At 53.9% G+C, this 25,724-nt stretch overlaps 4 protein-coding genes across 10 annotated transcripts in view; 3 read left to right on the top strand and 1 right to left on the bottom strand.

Annotated features, from left to right (window-relative positions):
- Positions 1-6: 6 nt before the first annotated feature.
- IP6K1 (inositol hexakisphosphate kinase 1) lies at positions 7-6,425 on the top strand. Its single transcript, XM_028485956.2, has 4 exons — positions 7-444; positions 2,246-2,427; positions 5,024-5,199; positions 5,752-6,425. Exons 2-4 carry the CDS (start codon positions 2,307-2,309, stop codon positions 6,283-6,285), a joined length of 831 nt encoding a protein of 276 aa, XP_028341757.1. The 5' UTR covers positions 7-444; positions 2,246-2,306; the 3' UTR covers positions 6,286-6,425.
- A 2,854-nt stretch (positions 6,426-9,279) lies between these two features.
- GMPPB (GDP-mannose pyrophosphorylase B) lies at positions 9,280-13,180 on the top strand. 2 transcript variants are annotated; one of them, XM_007129850.3, is made up of 10 exons: positions 9,280-9,898; positions 10,024-10,104; positions 10,196-10,244; positions 10,383-10,525; positions 10,745-10,903; positions 10,990-11,068; positions 11,143-11,270; positions 11,354-11,536; positions 11,617-11,713; positions 13,094-13,180. In XM_007129850.3, the coding sequence occupies exons 1-10, from the start codon at positions 9,770-9,772 to the stop codon at positions 13,111-13,113; spliced, it is 1,068 nt and encodes a 355-aa protein (XP_007129912.1). In that variant the 5' UTR covers positions 9,280-9,769; the 3' UTR covers positions 13,114-13,180. The 2 variants fall into 2 exon arrangements, with proteins under 2 accessions (XP_007129912.1, XP_007129911.1); XM_007129849.2 differs by lacking the exon at positions 13,094-13,180 and having other exon boundaries at positions 11,617-11,952.
- Positions 11,969-25,724, bottom strand: part of RNF123 (ring finger protein 123) — a 28,872-nt gene continuing 15,116 nt past the window's right edge. For 3 of the 6 annotated variants that reach the window (XM_055083198.1, XM_028485946.2, XM_007129847.4), the window contains exons 25-38: positions 25,608-25,715; positions 20,500-20,677; positions 19,515-19,589; positions 19,272-19,359; positions 19,095-19,182; positions 18,922-19,006; positions 17,425-17,564; positions 17,133-17,321; positions 16,966-17,041; positions 16,640-16,724; positions 12,806-12,948; positions 12,559-12,653; positions 12,347-12,432; positions 11,969-12,263 (exon numbers count right to left, since the gene is read on the bottom strand). In XM_055083198.1, the coding sequence (XP_054939173.1) occupies positions 12,143-12,263; positions 12,347-12,432; positions 12,559-12,653; positions 12,806-12,948; positions 16,640-16,724; positions 16,966-17,041; positions 17,133-17,321; positions 17,425-17,564; positions 18,922-19,006; positions 19,095-19,182; positions 19,272-19,359; positions 19,515-19,589; positions 20,500-20,677; positions 25,608-25,715 (1,557 nt within the window). In that variant the 3' untranslated portion in view covers positions 11,969-12,142. Of the gene's footprint in view, positions 12,264-12,346; positions 12,433-12,558; positions 12,654-12,805; positions 12,949-16,639; positions 16,725-16,965; positions 17,042-17,132; positions 17,322-17,424; positions 17,565-18,921; positions 19,007-19,094; positions 19,183-19,271; positions 19,360-19,514; positions 19,590-20,499; positions 20,678-25,607; positions 25,716-25,724 lie in introns of those variants that run through there. The other 3 variants (XM_055083199.1, XR_008616743.1, XM_055083200.1) reach the window with 3 other exon arrangements.
- AMIGO3 (adhesion molecule with Ig like domain 3) lies at positions 13,797-16,320 on the top strand. The gene has a single exon (XM_007129845.4). The coding sequence runs from the start codon at positions 13,797-13,799 to the stop codon at positions 15,321-15,323; it is 1,527 nt and encodes a 508-aa protein (XP_007129907.1). The 3' UTR covers positions 15,324-16,320.

The raw sequence follows: 25,724 nt of genomic DNA, 5'->3' as shown, positions 1-25,724 counted from the left end.
AGAATGGGAAAAAAATATAGATTTATCCAAAATCAAAGGTAAATAGTGGACTTAGAATGGGGGATTAGTGGTTAGCCATGTTTTGGAAAGATGTCTGCTGGTCATTGTTCCTGCAGTTGATTCAGGGCAGGTGATGTCAGTGTGCTGAGGGACAGCAAGTGCCAGCAGTCTGAACTGAAGGGACCCAATCTCTGTAGACATTTGTTGACTGGCTGCCTTTTTTTCTCCAACAGGAGTGGTGTCAGTCTGCTTTGAGGGGGACAGTGATGGTTACATCAACTTGGTGGCCTACCCTTATGTGGAAAGTGAGACCGTGGAGCAGGATGACACACCAGAGCGGGAGCAACCTCGGCGTAAGCACTCTCGCCGGAGCCTGCACCGGTCAGGCAGTGGCAGTGACCACAGGGAGGAGAAAGCCAGCCTGTCCCTTGAAACCTCAGAGAGGTAAGGGGATGGTAAGCAGGACTGGTGGTTCATGTCTGGTCCTGATATACTCAGAATATCTCTAGAGTCCTGATACATCACGGGGAAGTAGGGCTCAAGGTTGGGGGAAGGTGGCTGATGTTCTTAGGCCACCCACATAGGTGCAGGCTGCCGCCTGTATGTCACATCATCCCAGTGATGCTTCCTTCTGAGTATGGCTGTAGCTAGTCAAGAGAGAATGAAGTTCCCTCAGCTTTTTGGAAACAAGAACACCCTGTTTTTTCCAGCTTTGTTATGTCTCGCACCCCCAAGACAGAGGTGGAAATGCATTGGTCCATGATGAGGTTCCAGCTCCTTTCTCACCTGCAGGATGTCAGAGCCCAAAGGCAATGAGTGGCATCCAGACTAGTGTTCCTTAAGGGTTTGGGTGTCAGATCTCTCTGAGACTCTGATATCAGCTATTAATCCTTTCCCTGAATCTGAAGTTCAGTTTATTGCATTGGAAATTGATTTTTCTTGTAGATTAGGAAAATAGTCTACAAAGAATTCTTTTTCTTGATATATCATGCAAAAAAATGTGAACCCCGACAAGGGTGGCCATAATCAAAAGGATAGACCATAGAAGTTTTGATGAGGATATGGAGAAATTGGAACCCTCCTACATTGTTAATGGGAATGTAAAATAGTGCAGCCATTCTGGAAAACAATTAGGCAGTTTTTCAAAAAGTTAAACCTGGCAACTGCACTCCTAGGTATATGCCCAAGAGAATTGAAGGAATATATTCACACATAAAACTTGTACACAAATGTTTATAGCAGTATTATTCCTAATAGCCCAAAACTGGAAACAACCTGAGTGTCCATCAGTTGGTGAATGGACAAATTAAATGTGGTATATCAATACAATAGAATAGTACTCAGCAATAAAAAGGGATGGAGTACTGACACATGCTACAACATGGATGAACCTTGAAAACATTTATGTTAAATGAAAGAAGCCAGTCACAGAAAACCACATATTATATGGTTCCATTTATATAAGATGTTCAGAATAGGCAAATCCATCGTTTCTGTCCAAGAGACAGAAGGCAGAGTCAGTGGATGCCAGGGACTGAGGGGGAGGGATAGATGGGAAGTGACTGCTAATGGTGACAGGGTTTGTTTTTGGGGTGATGAAAAATTCGTAAAAATTAGATAGTGGTGATGTTTTATAACCTCATGAATATACTAAAAAAACCCCAAAAAAACTGAATTGTAAAAAAAATAAAACTAATGTAAATTAAAAATGAGCTTTTTGAACCAAAGTGAAATTAAAATTGTATGATTAAATTACTTTATGTTTAATATCACTCAAAAATAAGTTTCAGTGAGGGAATTCCCTGGCAGTCCAGTGGTTAGGATTCGGCACTTTCACGGCCGAGGGCTTGGGTTTGATCTCTCGTTTGGGAACTAAGATCCTGCAAGCCGTGCGGCATGGCCAAAAAAAAAAAAAAAAAAAAAAAAAAAAATTCAGTGAATAGGATGCTCTGTGACTTGACCCAGAAGTTGGAATTGGGACTTTTCTTAGATGTGGCAGCACATAGTTTGTCTCTGACATCAGATCAGATCAGTTTAGCAGCACAGGCTGCACACCCTAGCTCCTTAGTACTTATACCATTTACTCACTTTAATGGGCTCGTGCATCTGGGCCCCGTGTCACCCCTCAGGAAGGTCTATGCGTGGCACATTAGAATTGATCCAGGCCTCCCCCACCCTGTGTAGTGAGACCCCAGAGGGTGACTTGTCTGAGCCCCTTAGCAATGGGTATGTTCTTCCTTCTTAGCCCCCAGGAGGCAAAGACTCCGAAGGTGGAGCTACACAGCCACTCGGACGTCCCTTTCCAGATGCTGGATGGCAACAGCGGTCTGAGTTCCGAGAAGATCAGCCACAACCCTTGGAGCCTGCGCTGTCACAAACAGCAGCTGAGCCGCATGCGCTCCGAGTCCAAGGACCGAAAGCTCTACAGTATCCTTGTTACTGCTTCTCTAGCAGTGCCTGCTACTGGGACCATGAGTCCTGTGTCAGGGCACCTACCAGTACCATGGCCAGCGCCCTCTCTGTTCAGGGGCTCATCTTTTGTTCTCATCTCCCTTTTCCATAGGCTCTTCTTCCTCTTTGTCCTTATTTTCATCAACATGTTGTTTTTTTTCCTGCGTTTTGGGGCTGGGAAGACTGAAGCTTAAACTTGGCAGTCTAGAAGAGTGCTGTCCAATAGAACTGTCTGTGACAATGGAAGTATTCTGAATCTGTGCTGAAATTTGTGGTAGCCACTAGCCACACTGTAACCGAAATGTGGTTGCTGTGACTGAGTTACTGAATTTTTAATTTATTTAATTAATTAAAATCTAAATTTAAATCACCAGGCATGGATAGTGGCTACCATATTTATCAGTGCATGTCTAGAATTGGGCGGGGAGGGGTGTGTGTGCGCATATGTACACATGTACACGTGTGTATTTCTCCCCTCCCAAAAGATAATTAAAAAGTAATATGTTTGATTTTAGTATGTTTTTTCTAAAGATAAACACTATACCTGTGCAATATAAAAGTTTTTTAAGATACCAAAGGTAAAAAAAATATTATGAAATGGGAATTCTTTTTTTTTTTTTTTTTTTTTTTTTGTGGTATGGGGGCCTCCCTCTGCTGGGCCCTCTCCCGTTGCGGAGCACAGGCTCCGGACGCGCAGGCCCAGCGGCCATGGCTCACGGGCCCAGCCGCTCCGCGGCACGCGGGACCCTCCCAGACCGGGGCGCGAACCCGGCTCCCCCGCATCGGCAGGCGGACGCGCAACCACTGCGCCACCAGGGAAGCCCAGAAATGGGAATTCTTAAAATCATTTAGTGTTTTGAAGCAGTAGACAATAAATAAATAATACTTACTGAGAAACTGAGGGGAAGTATGCTGAGCACTTCATATGTACTTACTCAGTTTACTTCATATGTACTTACTCAGTTTTCCTAAGTCTTTTGAGGGAGGAACTGTTAATGATTTCCGTTTACAGACGAGTAAATGGAAGCACAGGGTGGGTAAGTGTTGTGCTCAGAGCCAGTGAGTGGCCGAAGCAGGATCCAGTGCTCTCAGGCATTGTGAGATATTTCTGCACCCTTCTTGGAGTTTTACTGTCACTTGTTTATAGGTTATAGCAGGTGATGAGACTAGTTAAAAGCCATATTTAATGATTTTTTAATGTTATTCTTTAAAGAATTAGGGGATATTAAAATATTCATCATCAGAGTGATGCTGAGGGTCTTATCCTCCAAGACCATGTGATTGCTACATAGTCCCAAATATGGAATTGAGGGCTAGGCTGTGAGCCCTGATGACTTTTGGCAGAAATGTGCCAGGCCTGTACCTTTAAGATTGTTGCAGACAGGAGATGTAGATGAGGACATGGATATAAATGCCAGGAGGACAGGACCACAGAGCCATTTTAAGCAGAAGGTCCTAGAAGTACTAAGGGATAAGTTTAAATATATGGTCCACTGGTTTGAAGTTTAGTCAGAAAATGGCAAGATAGAAATTTAAATCCAGATTTTTCTAAAGATTCCTGTTTGGGGATGTTAAATCTGATTTATCTTTTTTGTAGTAGTGCTACAAAGGAAGTTCCTTACTACTTAGGCCTGAATGAGACACTGGATTGAGCAGGGCCTTGGTTTACTGATGGTGCCAGGGATGTATGTGAAACTGCCAAATCTTCTTTGGTTTATTTATGTATGCCTGCAAGACAGCTCTAAAGAATAAAATAAAAATGATGATATCAACAAATGTGGTATATACATACAATGAAAAATTAGCCATAAAAAGGAATGAAATTTTGTCACATGCTACAATATGGATGAACCTTGAAAACAATTTGCTAAGCGAAAGAGCCAGATACAAAAGGACAAATATTACATGATGCCACTTATATGAAGTACCTAGAACAGGCAAATTCATAGAGACAGAAAGTAGAAAGTGGTTATGGGGGCAGGGGAGGGGGGAATGGGAGTTACTGTTTAATGGGTACAGTTTCTAATTTCTATTTGGGAAGATGAAAAAGTTTTGGAGATTGGATGGTGGTGATGGTTGCACAATAATATGAATGTACTTATTAATGCCACTGAACTGTATACTTAAAAATGGTTAAAATGATAAATGTTACATGTGTTTTACCACAACAAAAAATTTTTTTAAAGAAATAATAAGCCGGGCTTCCCTGGTGGCGCAGTGGTTGCGCGTCCGCCTGCCAATGCAGGGGAACCGGGTTCGCGCCCCGGTATGGGAAGATCCCACATGCCGCGGAGCGGCTGGGCCCGTGAGCCGTGGCCGCTGAGCCTGCGCGTCCGGAGCCTGTGCTCCGCAACGGGAGAGGCCACAACAGAGGAAGGCCCGCATACCACAAAAAAAAAAAAAAAAAAAAGAAATAATAAGCCAGTGGTTTGAAATCCACATTTGAGAGTTTGTGAGGTGAATACAGATTATATTAGAAGGGAATGCCTCCTTTTATAGAAAAACTGGATTGTGCTTTTCTGGCTGGGGCTGATGGTGAGTTTGGTGGTTATTCCCCTTGACTGTGGCCCAGAGTTCCTCCTGCTTGAGAACGTGGTGCACCATTTCAAGTACCCCTGTGTGCTGGACCTGAAGATGGGCACCCGGCAGCATGGTGATGATGCATCAGCTGAGAAGGCAGCCCGGCAGATGCAGAAGTGCGAGCAAAGTACGTCGGCTACGCTGGGTGTCAGAGTCTGTGGCATGCAGGTGAGTCATCCTTGGTGAGAGCCTAGGTGCTCCTGCTTGCGTGCTTTGGGTTGCGTGTGTACCTGCCTGCTATCTGAGCCAGGTGTCCTCCTGGCCCACAGTGGTCCAGAATCTCCGAGAGGGTGAGTCCCCTACAGGGTGCTGAGTGCGTTTTTGTAGACATGTTCCCTAAGCCCTCTTGTCCTTACCTGGGGACCTTGGTCTGGGCCCCAGTGCAGAACCACTGTGAGAGGCTGTTGCCTTGATATTGGGGCAAGTAAGACTCTTGTCTGTCAGCAAGATAATTCCTTGTTTGAGTCCAGCTGGTCTCCTGGGGCAACTTGGAGGAGGGCTCCAAAGGTAGTGGCGGAAAACCTGTAGGCCTGGTCTCTGCACATTGCTGGCTTTACCACAGGAAAACTTAGGGTGAACTTGGCCTGCCTACTCCAGTGTGTAGGGTTGAGCAGAAAAGCTCAGGTTGGTCAGAAGTACTTTCCAGATAGTGCCTGCCCAGGGCGCCGTGAGGTCATCAGACCTCCCTGGTACTCATCTGTCTGTCTCCTGGGGTTTCAGGTGTACCAGCTGGACACGGGGCATTACCTCTGCAGGAACAAGTACTATGGCCGTGGGCTCTCCATCGAAGGCTTCCGCAATGCCCTCTATCAGTACCTGCACAATGGCCTGGACCTGCGGCGTGACCTTTTTGAGCCCATCCTGAGCAAACTGCGAGGCCTGAAAGCTGTACTGGAGCGGCAGGCCTCCTACCGCTTCTACTCCAGTTCCCTGCTTGTCATCTATGATGGCAAGGAGTGCCGGTCTGAGTCCTACCTGGACCGCCGGTCCGAAATGCGTATCAAGCACCTGGACACAGGGCTCCCTGAGGTGGCACCATCCTGTGGCCCTAGCACCAGCCCCAGCAGCACCAGCCCCGAGGTGGGCCCCTTCTCTCCACCCAAGGTGGATGTCCGCATGATCGACTTTGCACACAGCACATTCAAGGGCTTCCGAGATGACCCCACTGTGCATGATGGGCCTGACCGAGGCTATGTGTTTGGCCTGGAGAACCTCATCAGCATCATGGAACAGATGCGGGACGAGAACCAGTAGGCCCAGCTCTGGGCTTCCAGAACCCCTTCCTCTCCTCCCTCAGGCAGGGACCATTGCTCTGAACTCGCCATGAGGACACACAGACTTACTTTTAAAAGGGTTATATTTCTCTTTGGTGTAAACTAAAAGAAATGTTTTTAGCTGTAGCCTGGAATCCATATATATAAAGTGAAGGAGGGCAAAACACATCCTCTCAGCCAGGCTTCCTAGCTCTGTGGTTCTGACTGCTGTGTCCAGGCTGACTTAGGACGGAAGAGATGCCCCTGGTGGGCTTGGCAGCAGGGACAGGTTGCCCTTGGACATTGGTTTCTCTTGCCTAGGTCTTTGGGGTCTGTGGCTGCAGGGTCCTGCTAGTTGTGGGGTGAAGCCCTGGGTTGGCTCAGGGCCCCTCCATGCTCACTCATCCCTTGTTCCTCAGTAGTAGAGGGTTGGGTGCCCATCTCTTGGGGGACTTTGTAGCTTGTGTTGTGGGTATCACCCAGGTCTGTAACAGATGTCCCCAGGGCACCACAGGGCCAACTGCACACAGCTGGACCCTTCTCGGTTCTGACCTCGGCATGAGGCTAGATTCATGAAGCTGTGCTGAAGCCAGCAATGGCAGAGGGCAGGCCCTGGGATCCCCAGGCACTGTTTGGCACTTGAACCTGCTCCTCCTCCTGCCTGCACAGCCCAGCCAGCATTTCTCACCAAGATCCCTTGCCTAAGGAGGCCATCCCCTCTTGCCCCACTGGAGGGCGCCCTGCTCTGTTTGCTGAGGAGAGTCAATGTTCCAGCAGGCCTCAGGGCCTCTGATGGCTCTGACCCAGCTAGTATTTGCAGTCCTTGTGCTGTGGGTAGGAGTCCTCTTCCTCTAGCTTGGGCAGCTGTGCTGCCTTGGATGGGCTGCTCCTTCCAGGGCTCAAAGGCTGTGGTCCGCTCAGGGTCTCACCTCTTCCCAGGCCAAGCTCAAGGCAGCAGCCCACTGTGAGGAGCTCCAGGCTTGTGAGGTAGAACTTTAAGCTTGTTTGCTTATAGGGACATTGGGCGCTGGGTGCAGGTGCCCAGATTTTGCTAACGAGAGTTTTGTCTTATCAGTACTAGGGTCCATCAGTCTGTCCATTTGTCCATCTGCCAGCCCCTGTGATCTTTCTCCTGGGGTGTAGCCTTGTTCATTAGTAAATATTGATTTCCTTCATGCTTCCCTCAGCAAAATATTCTCTTTACCATTTCTGAGGTGAGCTTTTGCCCCTGTGCCCTTCCTCAGCAGGTGCTACCTTTTTTAAAAGAACTGGTAGCAAAATGAATTGGAGGAGGTGTTTCCCTGCTGGTCCAACATCCACTCTGTGAGCCTGGAGTGTGGCCCCCTCAACACTCAACACTGACAGTGGCACAGTGAAGGCCCAGGGCGTGACCCATTCCTTGCCCATAACTTTTGCTGCCAGCCCTTAATGGCACAGAGACCTGCCACCTCTAACACATGTGGCCAGGTGATACTGCACTCACCTAGCCATTGCTGAGGTTAGTGCCCTCACCTCTGAGTCTAGGGCTACTGTCATTGTCACTTTTGGCATGTCCCTATTTGGGCGTTAATGGTAAGCCTGCCAGCCTGTGTCTCTGAGAGGCCTTGGTAACTGATGGACTAATTTTCTGGTCCTTAGAGATGCAGCCTCACACATCTTAAATGGGCTCCTTGATGGGATCCCATCTCTCGGCCCTCTGACCCTGGTGCCATTGGTGGGCAGGTTCCCATTCCTTGGGGCTAGGAGGGGCAGCTTGCCTATTTCTGGTCAGTAATGACCATCTTCTGTACTATTCTGTGGCTTCACCCATGGGGGCAGTAGCTCTTCATTAGTGGGGATAGTCATTTCCTGGCGAGGCAGGGGCTAAAGCAAAGGGTCTGGGGCCACTCGGGACTCACGTGATGGCACCTCTCCAGCCTGGGGATGTGCTGTGCTTCCTGAGTTTGTATATTATGGGAGATGCTGCCCCATGCCGCTCTTCATCGCGCGAGAGGCTGTACCGACTTAAATTCAGTGTTTGCCTGGCACTAAAAGAGCAGGGCTGGGATTTGCTGCTTCTCCCCCAGGGCAGGGTCCCTTCTTTTCAGCACTTTTGCACACTTGGGAGACACAGCCCTGTTTCTGGTGGGTGGTGGGCATGTGTGTCTGCACACACTCTTTGCCACCATTTCGCCCTGTTCCATGCTAGAGAGCCGTGTCCCTGCCAGGCCCTGCCTTCCCAGCCCCAACTTGGGACCAAAGTGCAAGATGGGATCACGGGTTGGGGCGGGTTGGGGCGTTCAAGCGACGACCCCTGTCTATAGTGCTTCCCTGGGCGAAGTCGACACGAGCCCCCTAGCGGGGTGGGATGGGCGGTGCTTAAAGAGGAAGGGGACCAGTTTTGCAACTTGCCAGGGACGCCACCCCTCCGTCACATCCGGGCCTGTACAGTGGGCGTGGGGATTCTCCTTAAGGGGCCAAAGGCCTGGGCTAGTTCGTAGCCTCTGCTCACTTGCTCACATCCCGCCACGTGCACCCCCCCTAGATGCAGATTGCTTGAACTTTTAAAACTGTTCAATTTGGTTTTGTTTGTGCCGATTTAAAAAATGTTTTAATGGGGAAAAGTTTGGGGAGAACCAAGGGAAGGGCCTGGTATCTTTGCTTCTCGGGGAACTGCAAGGCCTCGCCTGGAGGACCGCTCTCTACTCCACTTTCCTGGAAGCTGCCTAAGCCTGTTCACGCCGCCCGAGCCCTGCGCCCGGATATGACACGTGGCTCCGGTCGCGTCTGGGCGCGGTTGCGTTTTCTCGGGACCTTGCGTGCAGGGGAGGGGGTGCTCCGGCCTTGGGCCGAGCCCGCCCCTTTCTGTACACCTAGCGCTGCCCGCCCCGCTTGTGTCTGAGGTCGTGTATGTCAAAATAAAGCCGCTAGAAACCGAGGCGTGTCCGTGTCTTTGAGAAACCCCTCGGCCTCCGGGAGAGTGCCCTAGTCCGCCCCGGCCCGGCCGGCCCGGTGAGGCGGGGAGGGGCCGGAAGCGGCTGGGGCGCGGCGCAAAGGAAGCCTCGCCCTTGGCGCCAGCTCCGCTTTTGGATCCGCCAATGGCCAGCTGACCCGCAGGTCCGGGTCCCGGTCCCCATGGCAGCCCGGCGCGCTCGGCTCTCATTGGCTGCGTCGGCCGGAGCGTCGCGTACGGGCGCTCCGACGCCGACGGTGTGCCACGTATACGGTAGCTGACTGGGCCGCTCGAGTTTACGTCACTTCCCGCTGGCCGCCGGCCCGAGTTGGGAGGCAGTCGGTCTGCGTCTGGCGTCGCGTTCTGTTTTGCTGCGGTCCTGGACCTAGCGTTAGCGCGGACTGGGCGGACAAGGCAGAGCCAGAGTTGGTCAGTCTGGCGGGTGAAGGGCGCGGGGCCGGGCACAGCGGCGGGAGTGTGCGGCAGGGGTCCGCCAGGCGGGCTGCGGACACCTCGGAGCCCGGGACTCACTCTCCGGCCGCCCGCAGGCGCAATGAAGGCACTGATTTTGGTGGGCGGCTATGGGACGCGCCTTCGGCCGCTGACGCTAAGCATCCCGAAGCCGCTGGTGGACTTCTGCAATAAGCCCATCCTGCTGCACCAAGTGGAGGCGCTGGCCGCGGTAAGGCCCGGGGCCGGGGTCTTGGTAGGACCTGATAGGATGAGGGACGGCCGGTGATTGGGGATCGGGGACACCTGTGCCTTCGGCTGAGTCCGCTTGGCGGCCGGCGCCGTTCTGTCCCACAGGCCGGCGTGGACCACGTGATTCTGGCTGTGAGCTATATGTCTCAGGTGCTGGAGAAGGAAATGAAGGCGCAGGAGCAAAGGGTGAGGCACGGACGTCTCGCTCTTTCCCTTGGTCCCCGCTCAGCTTTTCACCCTGGTGAGAGGAACCTGACGGGGGGCTTTTTCCTTCCAGCTAGGAATCCGAATCTCTATGTCCCATGAAGAGGAGCCTTTAGGGACAGGTCAGTAGAGACAGGAAGGTCCCTTGGGGAGGGTTTAGGGCCAGGGAAGGGGCAAGACTCAGCCTGGATGGGGACTGCTGAGCCTGGATCCAGGGGCTCAGACCCCCAAGATGTTGCTGACCTGTTCCTCTCCCCCAGCTGGGCCCCTGGCACTGGCCCGTGACTTGCTCTCTGAGACTGCAGACCCTTTTTTCGTCCTCAACAGCGACGTGATCTGCGATTTCCCCTTTCAAGCCATGGTGCAGTTCCACCGGCACCATGGCCAGGAGGGCTCAATTCTGGTAAGCGAGTACGTCTTTCTGCTCTAATGTTCCTGTCCCCATGTGCAGCGTCCCCAGCCTCTCCCATCCTCCAGCCTTGAACTGCCCCTTGGTGGTGTGGGTGCAGAGCTGTGCAGTTTGTGCCTTTAAGCATTTGTGGCAAAGCCCCTGAAATTTAGGACAGCATGTATATCAGGGCTCAGGAGCACTGGACTAGGCCTGAAGTTCCCCTGCACTCAGGTGACCAAAGTGGAGGAACCCTCTAAGTACGGTGTGGTGGTGTGTGAGGCGGACACAGGCCGCATTCACCGGTTCGTGGAGAAGCCGCAGGTGTTTGTGTCCAACAAGATCAACGCAGGCATGTACATCCTGAGCCCTGCAGTGCTACAGCGCATCCAGGTGTGTAGAAGCCAGCTGCGGGGTGGGCTGGGGTAGGGCAGGCCACCACTGCCATGACCTTGCTCATGAGCTGCCCACTCCCACAGCTGCAGCCCACATCCATTGAGAAGGAGATCTTCCCTGTCATGGCCAAGGAGGGGCAGCTCTATGCCATGGAGTTGCAGGGTGAGGCAGGGAGGCCACAGGGTGGGGGTGGTCTGTGGCTGGGCTGAGCCCCCTGATGCATTCTCTCCCTACAGGCTTCTGGATGGACATTGGGCAGCCCAAGGATTTCCTCACCGGCATGTGCCTCTTCCTGCAGTCGCTGCGACAGAAGCAGCCTGAGCAACTGTGCTCAGGCCCTGGCGTTGTGGGCAACGTGCTGGTGGTGAGGCCCTTGCCCAGAGCATTGTCAACCCCCTCAATCTTGGGGGACAGATGGCCCACTTGTGTTTTCCCCGCTGTCCTCAGGACCCAAGTGCCCGTATTGGCGAGAACTGCAGCATTGGCCCCAACGTGAGTCTGGGTCCTGGTGTGGTGGTGGAGGATGGTGTGTGCATTCGGCGGTGCACGGTGCTGCGAGACGCCCACATTTGCTCCCACTCCTGGCTTGAGTCCTGCATTGTAGGCTGGCGCTGCCGCGTGGGCCAGTGGGTAAGCCTCCGGGCTGGGCCAGATGGGGAGGGTGGGGGAATGCCTCTGCCTCGCTGACAGGCCTGTCCCTCCCCCCCAAGGTGCGCATGGAGAACGTGACAGTGCTGGGTGAGGACGTCATAGTTAACGACGAGCTCTACCTCAACGGGGCCAGTGTGCTGCCCCACAAGTCTATTGGTGAGTCGGTGCCAGAGCCCCGCATCATCATGTGAGGATGCTGCGGGGCTGGCTGAGCCCCCATTACCCCCACTGGCAAGGGGATCACTGGCTCGACACATCAGGAGGCCCTGGACTCACTGCCATTTGACTGGGGAGGATTGGACAAGGCTGAAGCCGTCGGACACCCGCCTTCTCCTGTGGACATAATCTGGCAAGATCCTTGCCGGGCACACCCCACAAAGCCCACTCCCTCAAGATGGGCTGGGCCAGGACTGTATGGAATAATAATTTAATGCTCACTGTGGCCCTGACTGACTGAAAGTCAAGCTCAGGCACAAATAGGGCATGGTGGGGGGCCGTGGGGGACAGGGCAAGGGGCTCATAAATAGGGCCCAGCCTGGGTTTGAGTTTAAGGGTAGAGGTTCCTGCTGTGTGGGCCAGGTAGGCCTAGGCAGCCGAGGAAGTGGCACTTGCACTGGCTGCCTTGTCCCAGTCCTCTACAGACACGATGGTGGCTTTGCAGAAGAAGCAATCCTTGTTGTTCATCAGGTGCTGGTTGATGCAGGCTCTACAACAGGGGAGGGCATAAAGGTGGCCTGTGTATCCCTGCTGTTGCCCACCCAGCCCCTTGTGCCCGTGCAGCCCACTTACTTGCAGGACTTGTGGCCACAGGGCTGGAACACAGCAGAAATGGGGTGAGCATAGCAGATGGGGCAGAGGTCTTCCTCACTGGTGGGCTGCAGGGAGCAGAGTGCAGGGTGGGCTGGGGTTGGGTGCCCAGACAAGTTGGGTGTACACTACGCACACAGCTGTGGTGATGTGTACTGGGGTTGTGTGGACCCGTATGCTGTGGCCCCACTCACCAGGGAGGCAGCTGCTGCCTGGGCAGACGCAGAGGTCAGGTGTGCCAGCATCTGTTCCACCTGGGCCAGTTCCTCAACACTGATGTAATCTGTGTCTAGCGGGTGGTAGGAGGTGTCAGGCCAAATGTGGCCCTAGAACCCAGTGCCTCTTGAGTACTCCCTGCCTGGGAATTTGCTCTTCTTAAGACTACTGACCTGGCCCAGCCCCAAATCCCTCTCTTCCCTGACCCACCCCCGGCTTACTCACAGCTTTGTAGGGAGAAGCGCTTCTGGTCAGGGGCAGGCAGGGCAGTGCCAGGGGTAGGGGGCTCTGGCTGCCCCAGCAGATAGCATATGGAGCGGAGCTGGAAACAGGGATCAGCCAGGAGCACTGATGTGGCTCTCTCTGTCCTAGGTGGAAGAGGGTACAAGGGTAGTCAGAAGGCTGGGCCTGTCTGTCTGAAATCAGTATCTATCGGAGGGGTGGGGGTGGAAAGTCCAGCCTACTTGCATTATGGCCTGGTTCATTCCACCCAATCTTCCTGCTTCTCTCCAGTCCTCCCAGTAAAGTCCTAGATCCCGGTAAGGACCCACATTGCCGGGTACCAGTTTAAGGGGGCACCACCAGAAGGTAATGGAAGTCCACCTGCCCCTTCATTTACGTTAACCCTTCAAAGGAAACAGCTGCCCAATCATATACGTTAACCCTTCAAAGAAAACACCTGCCCCCTCATAAACGTTAACCCTTCAAAGAAAACACGAAGAACACAAGAAGCTTAAAGGCGTGCTTCCCAGGGTTCCGGGAGATGGGGCCTCTGGAAAGCCGCCAGCCAAGCTCAGGCTGGGGCATTGTGGCCCGACTTGCTTACCCTCTGGCGGCCACGCGGGGGCCTATGATCGCCGGGGAACGCGGCTACCCCGCCCCTCCAACGTGAGCCAATGGGAGCCTGAGGCCCCGCCCCCGAGAAATCGCCTCCCGGAGAGTATTTAGAAGCTGAGTGCTCAGAAAGGCACTCAGAAGAGAGCTGGGGAAGCCTAAGAAGGGAGTGCGGAGCGGAGCGGAGCGTGGCCCCAACTCACAACCCAAAACCTGGGACCAGGCAGCTGGAGCGGTCGGCCTTGCGGGACGGAGCCCGCATCCTGTCTCGCTGGCCACTGGCCATTTAGCGCCCCGCACTTCTAGCCGGATTTGAAGTAGGTGAATCTCAGAGCTGCACCCCGCACCAAGCTGCCCTGTCGCACCCCTGGCAGCCGCCGCCATGGCCCGGCTGGTGCTGCAGGGCACACTGCTGTGCATACTGCGCGTCGGATTAAGCACCCTGGACTCCGAGGGCTTCCTGTCCCCTACGCCTCATAACTGCCCCTACAAATGTGTCTGTGCTGCCGACCTCCTGAGCTGTGCCGGCCTGGGGCTGCAGGATGTGCCGGGCGCGTTACCAGCTGCAGCTGCAGACCTCGACCTGAGCCACAATGCGCTGCAGCGCCTGCGCCCCGGCTGGTTGGCGCCCCTCTCCCGGCTCCGCGCCCTGCGTTTAAATCACAACGAGCTGGATGCGCTAGGTCGGGGAGTTTTCACCAATGCCAGTGGCCTGCGGCTGCTCGATTTATCATCTAACGCTCTGCGGGCCCTCGGCCGCCACGACCTCGACGGCCTGGGGGAGCTCACGATGCTGCTTCTGTTCAATAACCGCCTGGCGCACTTGGACGAGCAGGCCTTCCACGGCCTGGGCGCGCTCAGTCGTCTCTACCTGGGCTGCAATGAACTTGCGTCCTTCTCTTTCAATCACCTGCATGGCCTGGGCACGACCCACCTACGTACTCTGGATCTCTCCTCCAACCACCTAGGACGCATCCCTGTACCTGACCTGGCTTCACTGCCAGCCTTCCTCAAGAACGGCCTTTACTTGCACAACAACCCATTACCCTGTGACTGCCGTCTCTACCACCTGCTGCAACGCTGGCACCAGCGGGGGCTCAGCGCTGTGAGCGACTTCGCGGGCGAGTACACATGCCTGGCCTTCAATGTACCCACCTCCCGCGTGCGCTTCTTTGAGCACAGCCGTGTCTTTGAGAACTGCTCAGCTGCCCTGGCTCTGGGCCTAGAGCAGCCTGAAGAACAGCTGCATGTGCAGGTGGGGCAGTCCCTGAGGCTACACTGCAACACCAGCACTCCAGCCGTGCACATTGCCTGGGTCTCACCGCAGCATGAGCTGCTTGTGGCACCAGGATCTCGCAACGGCAGCATCGCAGTGCGGGCTGATGGCAGCCTGGCCATCAGCAACGTGCAGCCATGGCACGAGGGTGTCTTTGTGTGCCTGGCTACCGGACCCCACCTGCATCGCAACCAGACACACGAGTACAACGTGAGTGTGCATTTTCCACACCCTGAGCCTGACACTTTCAACACGGGCTTCACCACGCTGCTGGGCTGCGCCGTGGGCCTGGTGCTTGTGCTGCTCTACCTGTTCGCGCCACCCTGCCCTGGCTGCCGCAGCTGCTACCATCGCACCTGCCGCTGCCGCCACTGGCCCCAAACACCCAGCCCACTCCAGGAGCTGAGCGCACAGTCCTCGGTGCTCAGCACCACACCACCCGACGCACCGAGACGCAAGGCCAGTGTCCACAAGCACGTGGTCTTTCTGGAGCCTGGCAGGAGAAGCCTCAATGGTCGTGTGCAGCTAGCGGTAGGTGAAGACTTTGATCTCTACAATCCCATGGGCCTGCGGTTCAAGGCTGGCTCTGACTCCACTAGCTCCACAGGCTCTGAGGGTCTGGTGATGACCTAGGCTGCCCAGGGGCCCCACCGAGGCCACTGCCTGCCCGCTGCTTGCCCTGCTTCCTGCTGCTGCCCAGAGAACTGCCAGATGCTGGTGGGAAGCACTGGGCTTGGTCCTCCAGCCTCCTGTGTGGGCCTCGACATAAACCACAACAACCCCACTCACTGGTAGAGGGGCTGAAGGCCCCAGCTCTCTCCTGCTTCTCCCCAGCAGCACAGGACCAAAACACCCCAGGACCTAGCAGGGCCTACCTGTGCCCACATGAGGATTGGAACCGAGGACCATCTGGAAGAGCCCTTGCATTAGAGCCCCAGGTTCACCCGCAGGGGCTAAGGCAGCCATCAAGGAGAGTGGTGGTGAAGAACTGAAGCATGACCACCTTCTGCTTCCCAAGGGGACGGGAGTGGCCCACAGGGGAAAAGGAAGAGGACTTCAAAGGAAGACTTGAGTCCCCACCCTGAGGGTGGAAAGAGGAATTACAAGCCCTCCCTCTGGTGAAATGCGACTCCCCACGCACCAACATTCAAGCTACCTGAAGCTTCACGAGTCCATGCAGTCCGGTGAGAAGGCAACCAGCAGGGAAGGCTCCTCAAGAGACCATCAGGGGCATCACAGGCCACTCTGAGGGCAGAGCCACTCCCATGGGCTCGCAAGACAACGGTAAGGGGCACCAATGGCCTGTTCCCCCAGCTTTTCAGCAGTAAAAACCTGCTGAGCGTGGCTAAGATGGGAGGGCCGAGCCGGAACTTGCTGTCTCCCAAGGGTAGAATCCTCTTAAGGGCTGGCACTGGTATCGGCCTAATGGCTGAAGCAGTGCCCTGGCTTCATATGCATCTCACCACTCCCACTGCAGGGAGGCAGGGAAGCGGGGACTGGGAACCCCTCCTGAGTGAGGCCTGAGCTGGGGGGCCCACAAGTGTCCTGGATCCAGCTATCGTGGAATTTCTTAATAAAGGTAGTACATGCTCGTCGTTGGAGCCTTCACAGACTCAGGTGGCAGTGTGTGTGCTCAGCTCTTAACCCCAGCAATGCGTCCCTGGATATTGCAGGATGGCACCCCGCCCTTAGCACAGTCTTAGTTCCCCTGCCCCTGCCTGAGGCACAGCCACAGCCAGCGGCTCTGCCCGTGGGCCAGGGCACCCTGCTCTGCTGAGCTGCTGCTGCTGCTGCCGCCACCTACTCATTTCACACCTCACTACCTTCCTTCCAGCTCCAGACCTGACGCTGAAGTCCATGCGACAGATGAGCTTTGGAAGGCCCTGCCCAGCCCCCTCCCCATCAGACAAGCCCAGCCCCCACAAGGGACCCCAGCCCCTAACACTCACCCTGAGGCTGGGCCGTGCACCAGGAGTCGTACCAGGATGCCTGTCACTGCCACCAGAATAGGGTAGTGGTCCACGCTCTCCAGGCCTAAGGGAAAGGGAAGGAAGGGGATGAGCTACCCAAGTGCTCCGGCTGCAGGGGCTCCATCCCTGCCCAGCTGACATCATCGTCATTCACACTTCCCACCCTCCTCCCCACAGAAGGCTGAGCTAGGCTGGGGGTGCCAAGCCAGGCTGTCCCGGTGCAGAATGTAGAATCAGGCAGCACTGCTCCTGGCAGAGAAACCAAGGCCTGTGGTGTGTTGAGTACAGGGCTTCTAGGTCCTCACCAGGCAGCCGCAGGGTGACCACGCGGTCAAACAGGTTCCTCTCAGCTGTCACCCGGTTCAGCACCTGGTTCAGCAGCTGTGAGGGCAGGAGCCCGTTGGTGGATGGGTGGGCTCACACCACTGGGGTGTCCCCAGGGTCCCAACCACCCTTGCCCAGATGGACACACCTGTGCGAGACGCCGCAGCAGCATCTCAGAGGTAGGCTGGGCCCAGTCGAGGAATATCTCAGGCACCAGCGTGATGGTCATCTCCAAGACGCGCAGTAGGCTGACGGAGAGGTCAAAGCAGGTGGCACATACCTTGAGCTGCCGGCTGTCCACAAAGTTCCGCTCCAGGCGTTCAGCAGCCTGCTGGATCTGAGCCACCAACGTGTGGGCAGCAGTCAGTGGTCTGGCCACACCGCAGATCGTGCCTCATCCTCTGCAACCCCCTGGCCCACAAGGTCCCTCTGTGACCCACCTCCTGGATCATGCCGATAAACTCAGAGAAGGCCCAGTTGAGCTGGTTGAGGACGCTGTTGAGGAAGCTGGGTGCCACGTCAGGACCCTCCCGCAACAGGTCTGCCATGTGCTGCTGCAGCAGGGTGGAGGGGCAGGGCTCTGCGGGGACATGGGGAGGGGCATCATCGGGACTCCAGTCAGCATCCCCTGACCATCTGCCTCTGTTCTCACTCACAGGCCGTTGATGTAAGGGCAGAAAGCTCCCTGGGAACACTCAGGTCTTGAAGGCAGGGGGACAGGGTGCAGTGCTGCCTGGGGGTCAGGGCTAAATCTGTCCCCTCCCTCTGCTGGGCCAACCACAGGCTGCAGTTGTTCCCAATGCCTCCCCCACCCCCAGTTCTAGAACCGCCCCCAAGCCCCAGCCTGATCCCCAGAAAGTTCTCAGTCACATGCCCTTCAGGAAGGGCTAGACCTAGACAGGGCAACCTAGACCCCTCTTCACTCGTATCAAGGCCATTTCTCCCAAGAGCCTCCTCTGAGCCCTGCCATCCTCCACTGTCCTCTGCTGCCCTTGGCCTGGCCTTGGCATACAGCTGAGGTGGTGGGCGCCAAGTCTGGGCTGACAGGCAGCAGTAACCAGAGCCCTCAGCCACACCGGGCTAGGCATACCTCCCCCCCTGCAAATCAATAGTTCCTACAGCAGCAGGATGCATATCTGGCCCACTGCTGCTCTCCACTTGCACCTCAGGTCCACCCTGGAGGCAGGACCAAGGCAACTGGCAAGGACTTGCTGTGTGACTCTGCACAAGGAACTTGGCCTCTGGGGACCCCTTTAGGCCCAAACACTCCCACAAGGGCAGAAACATACCACGTGGGCTAAAGAGAGCCACTGTGTGGGGTGAGTACAGCATGTGGCAGGCAGATTCTGCAAGCAAGGCAGCCCAAGATCCTGGGCTGGGCCCAGTGAAGGTCCTCAGGCTCACAGGGCTTTGCTGGACCATAGGCCCAGGACAGAAAATGCAGGCTTTGCTCCCAACCAAAGGCCACTTCCTCCAGGAAGCCCCATGGACACCCTTTGGGGCCCTGGCCAACCCCTAGTCTGTGCCCCTGCCTTGACTCAGGTATCCAGGGTCTGGCACCAGCTAGTGAAAGTAAAGGGGCAGAAGGACATAGTGTTGGGACAAGGCTGGAGGTCAGGGAGCTGGTTCAGAGGGCAAGGGATAGGGTCCTCACTTTGCATAAGCTGCCAGCAGCCTGGGAAGATGCTGCCCCTTTTCACTGTGACACATGCAGACCGTTCAGGACCAAAGGGCACACATGGGACTGGAGGGCAAGACTCAAGAGGACCAGAGTGTCCTTAGACTGGGAGGAAGCAGGGAAATGGAAACCCCAGGGGATACACAGGGAGTTTGGGGCCCAACACGAGTCCAGGACTGAGGCTGGAAGAAGTGGGAAAGTCTGCGAGAACCCAAGAGCAGCGGGTGAGGGCCCCCACCTGCCAAACCTGGATACTCACTCTGGAGGCTGGGCAAATTGGCGTCCTCGGGTTTGGTTTTCAGCAGGTGTGGCAGCCGTGTATAGCGGTACCCGAACCCACAGCCCTGGGGGTGGAGTTGGCGGGAGGTCAGTGGGGCAGGGCAACCCCTCCCTCCAGCCAGCCATAGCCACCTCCTCTCCAGCCAGGCTTACCCTCCAGAGCCGCACCAGGATCCAGTTGGTCTGGGCCCAGGGCCGCTGCTCATAGGGAGCCAGGAGACTCCTCACCATGGCGATACGCCTGTGAGAGCAATGGGTGGCGGGCACGGGGTGAGGCTAGTGCTGTGCAGGGCAGAGTGCGTGCCACCCTGCCCCCGGGCCCCCACTCACTGCTCCTCAGGGATCCGCTCCACGGCCCGCAGGGAGTTTGGGTAGCACACGTAGCTGGCCAGGGCCTGCATCAGCGAGTCACGGATATCTGCTGGGACCAGCCATGCCTCAGCAGGTGCCCGGCATGAGCCCTGGTGCCCATGCCTCATACCCAACTGGCCGGCATTGTGCGCAGAAAATAGCCAGCCAGAGGTGCCATCCCGTCCATCCCCATCTCCCCCAGCCCTCTGTCGGGCACCTCACCAGTGCCCACGATGCGTGTGTCGGCAAAGTGTTTGGCAAGGATGGCAGCCAGACGGGTCAGGGTCTCTTCATAGCCTGCAGGGTTGGGTAGTAGGACAAGCTGATGGGGAGTGTGGACTCCAGAGGCAGGCACACCCCTTGGTGGGTGGGCTTGGGTAGTGGGCTCCAGAGATAGCTCCAAGGGCTAGTCTGGGCCCAAGCCGACATCTGGGGACTTTAGGCAGGGCATTCACTAACAGTTGGTGAGAGGCGAAGGCACAGACTCATTGTGGGCGTTGGGCGGGTCCCAGCAGGAGGATAGGTCCTGACAAAGAGTCCTGCCTAGGCTCAAACCCATCTCAGCACACACACTAGAGGGCTCAGCAATCAAAGCCCCCTGGGCACCCACAGCTCCACCTCTGAGGACAAAGCCTGCTCCGAGGCCTACGGCAGGGCAAGCAGACAAGCCAGGAGCCTAAAAGTCCACAGCCTAGTCCAGACATAAACTGCCAAGCCCAGCCTGGAATCAGTGGTCTGCAAGAAGCCCAGACTCCTATGTGGCCACCAGCAGGGCCCCCCTACTCCTTGCTGTGATCTGCAAAGACAAGCCACTCTGCCCCTGCATGGGATGCCACACCCCATGGCCAGCGCCAGGGCAGCAGGGTAAGAGGCCAGCTGGCTCCTGGGCCACAGAAGCACCAAGAAGGAAGTGAAAGCCAGGGCAGGGTGGGGTGGGGTAGGGGTGATCCCCACACCCTGTACTCCATTTCGTCTGTTTCCCTCCTAACACCAGGGAGGAGCTGTTGGTTCTATGGCTGCTGGTACTAGGACAGGGCTCTCCACCATGTGGGACTTTTGCAAATGCTTGTGTGATGCCGGGCAGAGCCCCACCTCCTCCCCACGTGGGATGTGTGCTGCTGGGCCACGAGGGCTCAGAACAGGGCTCCTAGGGCTCACTCCCGGGGCCCCCTTTTCTGTCCCCTCCCAGCCTGAATGGCCCCATCACCTGGGAGCTCCTCCATGCTGTGCACAGGGCCAAAGTAATTCTTGAGAGCACTGTAGCTGTTGATGGCCACACTCAGGTAGAATTCGGGCATGAAGGCAAAGAGAGGACCTGTGCGGTCTCCATGCTCAATGGTCCGCAGGCAGACACGCAGCAGCCAGTAGATGTCCTGCATCTTCTCCTGTGGGAGGCACACGGGGTGTTGCTGGGCTGTTCACGGGAGGGGTCACAGGGGGTGTGGCCCGGTCTGGAGATTAGGAAAGGCCTCCCAGGAACGTGACATGAGAACTGGATTCCAGGAAGTGGGAGCAGTGGCTCAGGTAGAAGCAAGCAAGCACTGTACTGGGCAGGCAAGACGGGCCACCAGCCTGGACAGGGCAGCACTACAACCCCGACCAGAATCCTGGGTTGCAATTTTTTAAGGTACAGAAGGTGTTAAGCGAGAAGGTGCCATGTGACCAGAAGCCTGTGTTGGAACACTGCCCAGAGCAGAAGGGGCTGCAGGGACAAGTGGGGACAAGGCAGTGAGGAAGCTACAGCCTTGGCTAGGCCCAAGACAGCAGAGGGACTGGATGGCCAGGCATGCGGATGCACCAATTGGCTGTGAGGGCAAGGGAATGGTCACAACAAGAACAGGGCCCATATTTCTGTGCGTGATGGAACCTCCATGGAGGCTGGAAGTCCTGGGGGAGAAGCAGGCCTGGTGAAGGGCAGAGGGGATGTGGCTTAGGACATGTGGAGCATGAGGTGCCCAGCAATGCCCCCAAAGAGGTGGTGTTAAGGAGGCAGGTAGAAAATGGGTCTGGAGCTCAGAGAAGGTGGTGTGAAGGTCAAAGGCAGCATGACTGCTGGTGGAACAGAGGCCACGGAAAGCAGAAAAAACCTGCCAAGGGCCCAGTTCCCCAGAGTATGGTTTCCAGATAGTCTATCCCACAAAAGGGGCCAGGAGGGGTCACCAACCAGAGTGAGGCCCTAGGCCCCAGTCCAGACCCACAGCACCACATCTCCTGGAGTAGAGCTGGAGCAGCTACACTTTCCACCAGCTCTCTGATGTGCTCTCAAACCTGAGAGCCCGAGAAGATGTAAGCAAGAAGCCAGAGGGTGGGCCTGGGCCTGGGAGTACACACTGACAGGGAGGCCTACAGGAGCTGGCGTCACCGAAGGCCAGAGAAGACCGAGTCTGAGGAAAGGATGGCAATGGCACCGATGCGGCCAAGGGGGCCACTGTAATGGGAGAGGAGATGTGTCCACAAAGGAGAGGGGGGAGCTCGACAGACATCTTGCAAGAGTATTTCAGAAAAGTGGAGGAGCCTGATCTGGGCAAAGAGTGAAGGGAAGATGAGGAAGCCAAGACACAGAGAAGGAAGGAGAGAGCGGTAGTGTAAGTAGATGTACAGTGAGGGAAAGGCATCACGGGCTTTTTCCTTTACTAATGGGAGAAGCTGAATGAGCAGGAGGCAAGAGGGTAAGCATTGCAAATGTAGAAGAAAAAAAAGGCAGTTCAACATAATAAAGGCTGTATTATGAAAAGTCCATAGCTCACATCATGCTCAATGGTGAAAGAACGACAGGCTTTCCCCTAAGATCAAGAACAAGACAAGGTGTCTGCTTTTGCCACTTCTATTCAACATAGTATCGGGAGTTCTAGCCAGAATTAGGCCAGAAGAAGAAGTAAAAGCCATCTACGTTAGAAAGGAGGGAGTATGGGACTTCCCTAGTGGTCCAATGGTTAAGACTCCACGCTCCCAATGCAGGGGGCCTGGGCTCGATCCCTGGTCAAGGAACTAGATCCCACACGCATGCCACAACTAAGAGTCTGCATGCTGCAACTAAAGATCCTGCATGCCGCAATGAAGATCTTGCATGCTGCAACTAAGACCCAGCACAGCCAAATAAATAAATAAATAAATAAATAAATATATTTTAAAAAAAGAAAGGAGAGAGTAAAATTATCTGTTTGCAGATGACATGATCTTATATGTAGAAAACCCTAAAGATTCCACCAAAAAACTGTTAGAATTAATAAAAGAGTTCAGGAAATTTGCAGGATACAAAATGGACACACAAAAATCAATTGTGTTTCTATACACAAGCAAGGAACAATCCAAAAAGGAAATTGAGAAAATAATTCTATTTACATTAGAATCAAAGTTAATTAAACAGGTGTAAATTTAACCAAGAAAGTGAAACACTGAAAACTACGAAATGTCGCTCAAAGAAATTTTAAAAGGTACAAACAAATGGAAAGACATCCCATGTTCATGGACTGGAAGACTTAATATCGTCAGATGTCAATACTACCCAAAGCAATCTACAGTTTTAATGGGATTCCTATAAAAGTCCCAATGGATTTTTTTTTTTTTTTTGCAGAAATAGAAAAAACTATTCTAAAATTCCTATCGAATCTCAAAGGACCCCAAATAGCCAAAACAATCTTGAAATAGAACAAAGCTGTAGCTCTCACACTTCCTGATTGCAAAACTTATTGCAAAGCTACAATAATCAAAACAGTATGGTACTGGCATAAATACAGACATACCCACCAATGGAATAGAGAGCCCCCCACCCCCAAACCCTCACATATATGGTCAAATGATTTTTGACAAGGGTGCCAAGACCATTCAATGGGGAAAGGACAGTCTTTTCAATAAATGGTGCTGGGAACATTGGATATCCACATACAAAAGAATGAAGTTGGACCATTATCTCACATCATATACAAAAATTAACTTAAAATGGGTCACAGACCTAAACTTAAGAGCTAAAAACTCTTAGAAGAAAACACAGGGGAAAACCTTCATGACCTTGGATTTGATAACGATTTCTTGGATATCACAACAAAAGCACAGGCAAGAAAAGAAAAAAATAGATAAATTAGACTTCATCAGAATTAAAAAATGTGCATCAAAGGACACAATCAAAAGAGTAAATGGGAGAAAATATTTCTAAATCATAATCTGCTAAAGGGTTGATACCCAGAATATATAAAGAACTCCTACAAATCAAAAACAGAAAAACAATCTGATTAAAAAATGGGCAAAAGGATTGAATAGACATTTCTCCAAAGAAGGATATACAAATGGACAATAACTACATGAAAAGATGCTCAACGTCACTAATCACTAGGGAAATGCAAATCAAAACCACAATGAGAGGGCTTCCCTGGTGGCGCAGTGGTTGGGAGTCCGCCTGCCGATGCAGGGGACGCGGGTTCATGCCCCGGTCCGGGAGGATCCCACGTGCCGCAGAGCAGCTGGGCCCATGAGCCATGGCCGCTGAGCCTGCGCGTCTGGAGCCTGTGCTCCGCAACGGGAGAGGCCACAGCAGTGAGAGGCCCGCATACCGCAAAAAAAAACAAACAAAAAAACCACAATGAGATACTACTTTACCAAGATTAGGATTACTATTAATAAAAAAAAATTTTCTGAGAAACAAGTGTTGGCAAGGATAGGCAGAAATCAGAACCCTGTGCCCTGCTAGTGGGAATGGTGCAACCACTATGAAAAACAATATGGCAGTTTCTCAAAAAAATTAAAAATAGAATTACTGTATGATCCAGCAATTTTGCTTCTGGGTATATACACAAAAGAATTAAAAAACAGGATCTTGAAAAGGTATTTGCACACCCATGTTTGTAGCTGCATTATTCACAATAGCCAAAAGGTGGAAGCAACTCAAATGTCCATAGATGGATTAACAGATAAATAAAATGTGGTATATACACACAATGGAATATTATTCAGCCTTAAAAAGGAAAGAAATCCTGACACATGCTACAACATAGATGAACCATGAGACCATTATGCTAGGTGAAATAAGCCAGTGACAAAAATTCCACTTATATGAGGTACTAGAGTAGTCAAATTCAGAGACAGAAAGTAGAACAGTGATTGTCAGGGACTGAGGTGAAGGGGGAAATGGGAATTAGTGGATATAAGTTTCAGTTTGGGGAGATGAAAAGAGTTCTGGAGACTGGTTGCACAGCAATAAATATACTTAACACTGCTGAACTGTACATTTAAAATGACTAAGATGGTAAGTTACATGTTGTATTTTACCACAACTTTTTAAAATGGTTAAGATGGTAAATTTTATGTTGTGTATGTTTTACCACAATTTAAAAAGAAGAAGGTACAAAGATGAGAGGGTGAGGTTCCTAAGAAGACAGTGTGGGAGGGGGTGGCAAGATCGCCTAGGGAGGTGGACAGACATGAAATCCTGGTGGTGGGATGACAGTGACCATCTTTGTGGGGCTGGAGCAAGGTGGTCTGTGGCAAGAGAGAACAGAGGGGTAAAAGGCAGAGGTGGTTTGGGTTGGGGAGGAGTCACCAGAAGAAAGAGCAGTAGAGACAGGGATACCAAAGGCCTTGATCATCCAGTTATGGGGGAGGGGCACACCCAAGAAGGTGAACAGATGCCCTACATGGGCACCTGGGGAGCATGCCAAGGCACTCACTTGTGGAGGGGGAGATGCCAGGGCAGGTGGGGAGATAAAACAAGTGTGGCGGGTCCGAGGCCTGGGGTGGTGGGGGCCAAAACATGGTTGCTGCGGGAGTGCACCGTCTGCCCGTCTACCCCGGGAGGGCAGGGACTCAGCTTTCTGGTTCACTACTGAGTGTCCCCAGTGTCAGGATGGCACCTGGCATCCTCCAGGCTCTGGGCGTGTTAATAAATGAACGAATGAGTGAATGAGTGAGAAGGGAACAAGCCAGTGGCCTTGAGTGGGAGAGGAGTCAGAGAGAAGCAGATGCAGATGCAGGGTGAGGCTTGGGAGAGGTCACAGAGCCCCCTGATGCGCTGGGAGAGGAGCAGAGGCAGCGGACAGTGGGAGGCAGGTAGAGACAGGCTGTTCCTTGAATGGAGGGTTATGAGCTGCGTGGGGAAGTGGGGGTCTACAAATGGCATCTACTTAAGTTCATGGGGCATGAAAAGTTCAGGGGATGTGGCACTAGGTGGGAGGAGGGAGGATGAGGAGCGGCGAGGGGGCACGTGTGTGCCAGAGGCCCAGGAAGGCAGGGAGCACTGAGGGGCTGGCACAACCCTGCCCAATCAGTGACTAGTCCGGGGGCTTGGGGAGGGCAGCAGCTGCTGGCCTAGGCCACACCGCTCACCTGGGAATAGACGGTGGCATGGACCCAGGCAAGACGGCGACTTAGGTGATCCAGCTTTTCTGAGAAAACCTTCTGGCTCTTCGTCAACTCTGCAAGGATGTCCTTCCTCTGCCACCC

The sequence above is a fragment of the Physeter macrocephalus genome, unplaced genomic scaffold (genome assembly GCF_002837175.3).
Source record: "Physeter macrocephalus isolate SW-GA unplaced genomic scaffold, ASM283717v5 random_607, whole genome shotgun sequence".
Taxonomy (NCBI): Eukaryota; Metazoa; Chordata; class Mammalia; order Artiodactyla; family Physeteridae; genus Physeter; species Physeter macrocephalus.
Note: the sequence above shows the minus strand (reverse complement) of the source record. Positions and strands in the feature narration are given on the sequence as shown.